The sequence below is a fragment of the Gadus morhua genome, chromosome 8 (assembly GCF_902167405.1).
Source record: "Gadus morhua chromosome 8, gadMor3.0, whole genome shotgun sequence".
NCBI lineage: Eukaryota > Metazoa > Chordata > Actinopteri > Gadiformes > Gadidae > Gadus > Gadus morhua.
This window is the reverse complement of record NC_044055.1, coordinates 17,719,131-17,728,667: the sequence shown is the minus strand read 5'-3', so window position 1 is coordinate 17,728,667 and position 9,537 is coordinate 17,719,131. Positions and strand designations below refer to the sequence as shown.

General features: G+C 42.4%; 1 protein-coding gene and 1 long non-coding RNA gene across 2 annotated transcripts; one reads left to right on the top strand and one right to left on the bottom strand.

Moving 5' to 3' along the window:
• Window positions 1–593: 593 nt before the first annotated feature.
• Window positions 594–5,681, bottom strand: ccdc24 (coiled-coil domain containing 24). The gene is made up of 8 exons (XM_030362909.1): window positions 5,258–5,681; window positions 4,802–4,974; window positions 4,111–4,230; window positions 3,564–3,638; window positions 3,025–3,079; window positions 1,816–1,879; window positions 1,500–1,656; window positions 594–1,408 (listed from the first exon to the last, which is right to left on the bottom strand). Exons 1-8 carry the CDS (start codon window positions 5,393–5,395, stop codon window positions 679–681), a joined length of 1,512 nt encoding a protein of 503 aa, XP_030218769.1. The 5' UTR covers window positions 5,396–5,681; the 3' UTR covers window positions 594–678.
• A 2,630-nt stretch (window positions 5,682–8,311) lies between these two features.
• Window positions 8,312–9,170, top strand: LOC115548374 (uncharacterized). The gene is made up of 2 exons (XR_003977583.1): window positions 8,312–8,659; window positions 8,936–9,170. It is a non-coding gene; the product is annotated as an uncharacterized LOC115548374 (long non-coding RNA).
• Window positions 9,171–9,537: the final 367 nt, after the last annotated feature.

The window sequence follows — 9,537 nt, the reverse complement described above, 5'->3', positions numbered from 1 at the left end:
ATGTCAGATTTAAAAACTGAAGAATATTTGTTTTAAGTGTATGGGTGCATACAAAGTTCAAATTATTAGGATGCACGTATTATCAATATTAATAGTTAGTCTACCGACATCATATAGCAGAGGAGACAGGAAATAGAGTTATGCCAGAGTAAATGGGATACAGATGGAGCGTTCTTGACTTTGAATCCCAAAATCGGTTTAAACTTTGAATATTGAAGGTAAAAGTAGGAAGAAATTATTATGACTAAAGTTAGATTCAGTTAACCATACAAGAGTAAATTGTTCTTGGTGAAAATAAGGGATAGTGTTAAATGTAGTTTTATGCAAAAGAAAACCTAGCTTATATTTAATTCAATTGATATATCATTATGGAGAGGCCTATATAGGGTTTGCACATATGTTAAAGATAAACATATCGTTAATAGTGTTGTTAAAAAAATATTCATGAATCTACTTATATGATAGATTAAATATTATTGTTCCTTCCAAAATGGTTTTGAAGCCATTTAAAATAAGCTAAATCAAATATTGAAAATATTCAAACTATATTCTTCTGGAGCCCTGGCTGGTAATTAAAGAAAATTAAAATTTGAAATGGAAATATTAGACAACTTTATTGACCAAATTGTCAGTGCAATGACAATATGACTCGCATAAAGTTGATAAAAATCTATACATTCATTGTATGTAAAGCACCTTTTCGTGCTTCAACGAAATGCGTCTGACTAAATGGCGCTCTCCGGTGGTCAGCTTTGGTACTGTAGGAGGTAGTGGCTGGAACGGTTTAGTGAGGAATACAGCACTGCTGGTCTGTCCCTGATTGGCTCTAATTGGACAAGCCACTGAACCAACCATACTCCTTCTATCATCATCATCCTTTGGTGTGTGTGAATCCTCAGTCACAGACTTTAAATAGTGATTCATAGTGTTACACAGACCACCATTGGTGATATCTCTCCTTGTGCCGTCTTCTCCTTCTCCAAAAGTCATTGATAATGCATTGAGATCTGTGTTTCTCTCCCTTTGGTCCCCGTGAGTGACGTCCGACACCGGGGATACATTGTTCTCGCCGCCCTTGGCATTGTGCCTCTGATCCACACTCAGACTACGGGGACAGATCTGCCTTCTGGCGCCCCTCTGGGTGCTGGTCGCTGCTGGTCTGAGAGCTGCTTCACTGGGGTGGGGCAGCAGGGCGCCAGGCTGCAGATCTCCAGTCCTGGTCGAAGAGGACCCCCGGGGGGGCCGCAGCGACGACGCAGAGCGGGGCCTCGTCGGGGGAGCCCAGGGCGGCGGGCTCGGCTTAACGAGTGACAGAGAGGAGAGTGGGCGGAGTCTCTGGTCCGGTGGGCGGGGTCTCAGGTCTGGGGGGCCAGCCCTGGGGTGAGGGGTCCCAAGTCCAGCTGAAGATCTGCAGAGACGTCCCGGGGATTGGAAATCAACACCTGCTTTGAAATGATTCATATTCTTTACTATAGGTTTTTCAGACTTTGAATACCCACCTGGAAGGGTTTGTAAACCTTTGGCTGTTGGGTGGCGGGGAAGACACAGAGGAAGAGGAGGAGGAGGAGGAGGAGGAGGAAGATGAGAGGGGGCGGGGAAGGAGGGGACTTGGAAGATCTAAATCCATCTGGATCACTCTCCTCTGTTCTCTCAGCTCTTTAAAACACATACAAACAAGCACGCATAGGTACACATTAACAAGCAAATAAGCACACAGAGATCGCTCCATCGTCCTGTAAGCCCACAGAATGATAGCAGATACTTGTGGACACTAGATGGCGGCAGTGAGTCAGGACGTTGAGGTTGGCTGCTCACCTGTGAACGTTGGTTCTCTGTCTTTGATCTGGCACTGACTCCTGTATTGTTGCTCAATATCCTCCTTTAGGAAACACACACACACACACAAGCACACACACACACACACACACACACACACACACACACACACACACACACACACACACACACACACACACAAACTTATTGACCTAGTTATTACTTATTCTGTACAATTGCTTAGTTGGCCAAACACACAATTAGAACATTTGTCAAGTGGCTAACCTTCGTACCAAAAGTGACTTATATTTGAGTGAGAGTGAACAGGAGAGAAAACCAATGAACCACAGTGGCCTTCCATCATGGTTTGGCCTTGAACATTTCTATCCATTCCATGGCACATGGAACACGTCAGTTTACTTGAGACTGTATCATGTATGTATTTAACGTCTTGGCACACGCACACACATTAATAAATCCACTATCCCACAGACACTCCTTATGTTACTCCAGTACGAGTATTAACAGGGAGGTCCCTACTATAGGTGCAGACCAGCAGGTTTCTATAGGCCGAGACCCTGTGTTTACACATGCATGCAGACAAATACATGTGAGGACCTAAGACACACAACTCCCCGAGAATATCAAACAGTGACTCAGAAAGATGGTCCGCAATCAAACATGCAAACCGTTAACCAATAGGAACAGGTTGGATGAGTCCCTGCAGCAGATGATGACTGTATGGGAATGGATAGAAGATAAGGCAGACATAAACCCAGGATAGAGAGGGAAGACCAATTAATGTGTTATAGGTAATATGAGCTCGTCGCCGCAACCCTGCGCAGTATTAAGTATAATGTTAGAAGAAGGACCTACATGTGGTGAATATAATATCTGCTGGAGGTTAATGTCATTAATAAAATTATCTCTTTCTTCCTGCAAGAGTGCCATTCATTTTATTTTTCAGGGTTTTAAGGTTTTCTTCAGGGTATGTATGGTTCGGACATTATAATATGTAGTAGTCAAACAGGTGATCAAACAGGTTGATTGGTTTTTGCAACACATGCGGCAACACCTGCAAAACCATGCAAACTAACGCAAATGCAGTCACAAATTGTTAAACGTCATTAATCAATCACCCAGGATGTTAACTGTGCTAACATTTGGGAAGATTGGGAAAGTAAATCGTCTTTCTAGTTTCACAAGATGTTTTTCTGGAAAAAGTGCTGCCGTAGTGTTTCTATTCACCTGAACCCAAAGCAACAGCCTCTTTAATGCCTCACAGTCCTGTGTTAGAACGCACCTGAAGAGACAGACAAACAGAGATCCAAATGTAATCATACATTTAAGGATCTACATTATTTGAATGTGGTGTGCATGTACGGCTGTAGAATTCTAATTTGTAGCATTGACTTTTTATTATTTTTCTTTCTGATTGTTTTTCAATGCCATGAGAGAGAGAGAGAGAGAGAGAGAGAGAGAGAGAGAGAGAGAGAGAGAGAGAGAGAGAGAGAGAGAGAGAGAGAGAGAGAGAGAGAGAGAGAGAGAGAGAGAGAGAGAGAGAGAGAGAGAGAGAGAGAGAGAGAGAGAGAGCAAGAGAGCGAGAGAGAGAGAGAGAGAGATTCAGAATGAGTGAGAGAGAGATGGAAATGGTCGAGAGGAAACAGGAGAAATAAAGTACATATATAATTCAATTAAAAAAGTTGTCCTCGTTCGGTGCAAAGGGTTGTGGTAAAATAAAAAGCAAAAATCAAAGCTACAAGCTTCTGCAAAAGGTATGATCTCACCGAAGATGCTCCACCACCCGGTCTATGTGGACCACGTTCAACTGGTCCCTCACAGCCTCCAGCTCATCACCAACACTGGGTACAGGGACGGCACGTAGGGCAACAATAAGACATCTTGGATGTTTTGTTGGGTCTAATAATCATTAAAAGATGCATTTAGTAATAAAAACAATATCAATTATACATATTAACGTGTGAGGGGTGCATAATGCAACAATGCATAATTCTCTAAATGATGAGATAAATCGTTGAAATGACGAGATAAAGAGAAGATGGGTAAGGCTAGCTGTCCTTCAGCGGTCCTGAAATCAGCCCTGAGCTCGTTCCACCATTGTGGAGCCAGGACAGCAACCAGATGAGATTTTGTTTACTGGCAGCCCAGTAGTGAGTAGCGATACAGCATAGTAGCTGTGACCGCCTCATGATTTGGATGTTGTTTGTCATTATAATAGTATCTCATATAGTATTATGAGACTGAAATAGTATTTCAGTCTCATAATTGGGGTATGCACCCCAATTATGAGACTTTGTCTCCCATGTCCCTCACCTGCTTCCTTGTGGCGGTGGGGTGCTGCTCCCAGGGACACTGCGGCTGTGGTCTGTGGAGCGACCCAGGGCATAGTTCACTGTGTCAGGGTCGTACCGCGACCAGACCTCCTCACCATCTCTACAGCAGACACACACACACACACACACACACACGCACACACACACACACACACACACACACACACACACACACACACACACACACACACACACACACACACACACACACACACACACACACACACACACACACACACACACGCACACAACAGGCGTTTCACTGCATTATAAAGGTTGTGGTTCCCGTCACTCAAAATAAGAATCAAGTAAACTAAGATAACTAATAACATGACCAATGACTGTTTGTGTGCCTTTGAGTAGGCAACACCCATCTGCTACGTAAAGGTTTAACATAGGAATATATATATCGATTGCATATAAGGTATTTTTGTACTGAAGGGGCTTATATCACGGCTATTATGGCAAAACAATGACCCATTAACAATGCACTCAACGGTGATGAACAGCGACAGTGGGTAGGAGAACGTAGTTGTTTGTGTGTGTGTGTGTGTGTGTGTGTGTGTGTGTGTGTGTGTGTGTGTGTGTGTGTGTGTGTGTGTGTGTGTGTGTGTGTGTGTGTGTGTGTGTGTGTGTGTGTGTGTGTGTGTGTGTGTGTGTGTGCAGCCCACCTCCCCTCCCTGCAGGCTCTCTCTCTGATGGACTGCAGTAACATCCTGACCTCCCCCCTCAGCAGCTCTTTGCCCACAGGGGGGTCCGCCAGAGGACTGCGTGGGGTCTCCGGCCTGCTGCCACAGTTACCACCTTGCTTGATCTCTCGCCATATTCCCAGCCACATGTCCAGCTGTGATACAAAACAACAGAGATACTAAGAATTAGGCAGAAGTATACAACCCTTTCCCAGAGGGGGGTGACTAGAGCTAGCTAGCTAGCTTATATATTTCACTATTACTTAATTATTTCACTTTAAATACATTATCATGGATTCAATTTCTGACACAGATCAACAATAAATGTTTTATACAGATCAAGAAGTGCCGACTAGAATGACAGAAGGGCAAGAGTTATAGAAATTCAATTAAAAATTAAGGAACTACAATCGAGGTCCATAGGGACGGGCCACACACCTCGGAGTGGACCTCTGTGTACATGTCGACCAGGGACTGTCCCAGCGCCGCTCGCACCTCCGGCAGCTCTGACCGAGGAACCTGCGCCTCGACCAGACGCCAGAGCGACTGGCGAGGACTCCCTCGCTGCACTTCCATCACCACACTGTTTGTAAAAAACGACTTATAGTTAAAGATATTAGTAATAGCAGTCTTATCAAAGGCTTTTAGATCTTCTTAAAAAGGCTTTTAGATCCATCCTAAATCCTCTGCAAACGGACTGGTCGCACATTTTGATGCAAAACTATAAAGCTTTCCTCGAATTGTATCTTTGCTAAAGCATTGGTATATTTAATATTTGTTTGTATAAGCAAGACGTGTCGCATAATGTAGCGGCGTGGTAGCTGATGTGCATCAAGTTCGTACCCTGTTGCTTGTTGCTCGTATCCAACGACAACACGAGTGTTGCCATGCGTACTCACATATCGCGAGATAATGCTGGTCTATAACTGGGTCTTATCATTTAAAGTTGAAGGTAAAGATTGAAACCAATATGTCAGACTAGGTTTTTGTTTTTTTATAACAGAATTACTAATTACATGTTCATGACCTAGATATAGGATCATTTTTTACCGATGATGGAGCCATTTGGACGAGGTGTTATATTACACGCGTAATATAATAGGCCTACAATATAATATTCTAAAGGATATTCTGAAAGTTGAACAATGTTCCTTTAATTGGTGTTTAAATATTATGTAAGCAAGTCAATCTAATTGTTTATCACCCTGTTGAAAACAGAAAGTATGTTAGATAATAGTTATATATATATATATATATATATATATATATATATATATATATATATATATATATATATATATATATATATATATATAAATTATAGATATATAATGTATTTAATAGCCTACCATAGGACTATGTTTTGACTACAAATTGACAATGAAAAGTAGTAAAGTTAAAAAAAATAGAAATCGAATGAAAGCTATAGCGGGATCAAACTGGGGGTCGAGCAGAAAAGCATGAATCCACATATACCGGGACTTGAGGAGACTTGTTAGGGAGTCACTGGATATAGTGGAAAGGAGAGCATTGGTTACAACCTCCACTAATGCGTTGCTAGAGGCAGAAGAAACACCCTTGGATCTCAGAAGAGATCAAATGTCTTTGGTCTACTGGATTCAATTTAGGGGATTTTGGGAGGAAATTCCAGGCAAGTGGATGGTAAATGAACACTGGAAGAAAAGAAGTATGAAGAAACATAGAAACTCATCAAAGTATCTAGAATAGAGCTTCAATATGGACACAGCATAACAATGCCAATGAGCTAACATGTAAATACACTAGTCAACACAGTTGAGTTTGCTCAAAGGAAAATGAGTAATGTGCAAATATTGACAATTGACACATTGTGTGTAAAGTGTTAACACAAAACAATCCTTTCTCTGCATGTTATCATATAGGATGTCAACATGTGACAGAGTGAAGTGAATAGTGTACTTGTTATGATTAATGAGAGAAAAAAGTCTTGAAAAGACCTAATGGTAAAATAGTCCTATGTTTTCAAGTACAAATGAAGCTTGGGTAGACTTGCTCAGTATTATACCTAAAGCAGAGTCTGGTTGAAATCAAATTCCAGAGGGGAACCATCGCTGTGAGAATAACAGTCACAAGATTTTCTATGTATATATTTTTATGAATTCATTATTATAAAATCAACATCTAAAACATGTAGATCTACAACATGTAAATAAAACCTAGGACCTATTCAATTTATGTTGGAACGTGAAGGGTAAAATGAAAGTAGCCCCTTTTGAATGCTGCTGACTCAGTTGCTGCAGTTGTTGTGAAGGAAGATGCTATGCAGCTCTGTGATTGGTGGGACGCTATAATTTCACAGAGGTCGAGCAATAGAGCGTGTGGATCCGGAAGGAAAAATCCCATTCATTTTCTCCATAGAAGTTTTGATTAAAAGCCATTATCTTGTAACCATTCAAGGTATACTTACAACAAGCTGTTATATTGTGAAACGATGGTATACCTGTAAAAGCCACATGTTAAAAAGGTTAACATTTTGTTTTTAGGAAAACGTGTTTTATTTGCAATGTCATATAAAAGCACTACACTACAGTCCTAAAGTGTAACACAACGTCTTTGATTGGTGGAACTGGCTTGGGAGTATATGATGGGAGTGAGATAGAGCGTCTAGTCTCTTTAATATGGATCAGTGCATTAAGGTTGACTCCAGCTCTACAGTAAGTGATTCACAAAGCATCATCAAATGCGCCATTGAAACACATTTGTACTGCAAGACATTGCAATAAATTAACTACAGCCATTGGACAGAGGAAGGAAAAAGTGGGCCGCCCGCAGGGGAGTGTGTTGTATGTTCATGTTGTAGGAAGTGGAAGGATGCACAGGGAATACCCATACATCTATCCAGAAATCATTTTAAATTGTTGTCCAAAACACGACTGAAGTTAAACGACGAAACATGAATTATGTAATTCCCAACCAAAGAAAATACATTTTTATTGCACGTGCAATTCTACTCAACTACTGTTGCTGTGACTGAATTAGTTAAAGGGCTGGAATGGAGTAAAGGCTAACGTCCCATGGCACGCTGGCTTGATTTAACCTGGGGTTAAACCTGATCTCAATTTAGCCAATCAACATCAACAACGAGAGAAGTCATCATTACAGTTGGACCACATCACAGTCCCTCTCCTGTACCAGAGGGCTGCCCAGGCTGAGAGGTGACGGGGCTGAGCGAGGTAAAGTCTGACGTCCCTGGCTGGCAGGTGCAGCGGCGGGGTTCATCTTGGTGGGCTTGATGCATTGACACCTAGACTGAAACGATAAAGTGCAAAAGAGACGGTGAGAATGAAAGGATAGCCGTCACTAAGTCAAGGGATGAGAAATGGCCTCAAGTGCTCTTGAGCAGTGTGCATATGCATGTGTCCTGATGCTATTTGCACAGGTTTTCAGAGAGTCCCGTTCCTCAGCGCTAGCAGCCTCAGGGGATAGAGGAATTGTATAAGTAAGCCCGCCTCTCTGGACATTTCCAATGAGTTCAGTGAAGCGACGATACGCTTTTCAAGTATAAGCCTACCTAACAAATTGACTTCACGATGATGAACCTTTCATCAATGTGTGTTTTCGTCCTCCTGCTCTCGGTTGCTACAGCCTCATCGGAGGATGAGTTTGAGCCTGGCTGCGAGGACAACGGTGTCAGCTATGATGTCTTCGATACCTACACTCCAGCTGACGACACCTGTAATTACTGTGACTGTACGATCGCTGGGCCTCTTTGCAGTCGGAAAACTTGTGAGGATGTCTTGGCTGGGTGCAACGACTCATCGGTCAGGGGCCCATGCTGCGCAGAGTGTGGATGGGTCAAAGGTAAGTGCTTACTGAATCTGTGTGTGTGTGTGTGTGTGTGTGTGTGTGTGTGTGTGTGTGTGTGTGTGTGTGTGTGTGTGTGTGTCCTGTGTGTTTGTTCACCCGTTTACTGCAAACTATCTTATTTTGTTTTACTGTCTACTGCTCTTCCCTTTCCTCCTCGATATTTGAGGTCCTCTCCCACATGCCCAGTTACTTCTTCCTCATCGTTGCTTAATCGTTGCTTAATGCTTTATGCTAACTGGTGCATCCTCCCCTTTGTTCATTTTCAACCAGGTCCCAACTGATACCTCAATCTAATCTTCCTCAACCTCGGAGCCTGGGGATTCCTGCTATCGGCCCCACGAGAAGGAGGACTGCAGAACATACATGAGCATTAAAGGCTATTATACTGCCAGCTGCCAAATGAGCTGCATCCCATCACTGCATCGGCAATAAGGAATTTTTGATGCATAAATGGCTGTGTGTTGCCAATGTATGAAATGGATGTAATTAAAGGGGACAGATTATACCACCAGGTGTTATCATTATTATTATTACATATTATACCACCAAGTGTGAGTGTGATTAGCCTTACAAGCCGTTTTGAAAATCTGCCCCATATGACATCACTAGTGGGCATGTCCTCCTAGATCTTTGCTGGATAGATGAGTCTACCAGCCTACCCGGTGGACTGAAGTAAACGTTGCTCATCTATCCAGCACAGATCTAGGTGGAGTGATGTCGTATGGGGCAGATTTTCGACTTGTAAGGCTAATCACACTCACACCTGTTGGTATAATATGTCCCCTTTAAACAAAAAAAATTGACCTTCATCAACTCTCTCTGTTGTACTGCAAATTATTGCATCTATGTGTCATCTACATAATTAGTGCTCC

What these genes read in the sequence shown, in the direction of transcription:
- ccdc24 (XM_030362909.1), bottom strand. Translation starts at nt 5,395, where the DNA reads ATGGAAGTGCAGCGAGGGAGTCCTCGCCAGTCGCTCTGGCGTCTGGTC. An exon ending in AGAGCCTGCAGGGAGGGGAG is followed by an intron (nt 4,231 to 4,801) that starts GTGGGCTGCACA and finishes TGTCTGCTGTAG; the next exon opens with AGATGGTGAGGAGGTCTGGT. An exon ending in CAGAGAACCAACGTTCACAG is followed by an intron (nt 1,657 to 1,815) that starts GTGAGCAGCCAA and finishes TGTGTTTTAAAG; the next exon opens with AGCTGAGAGAACAGAGGAGA.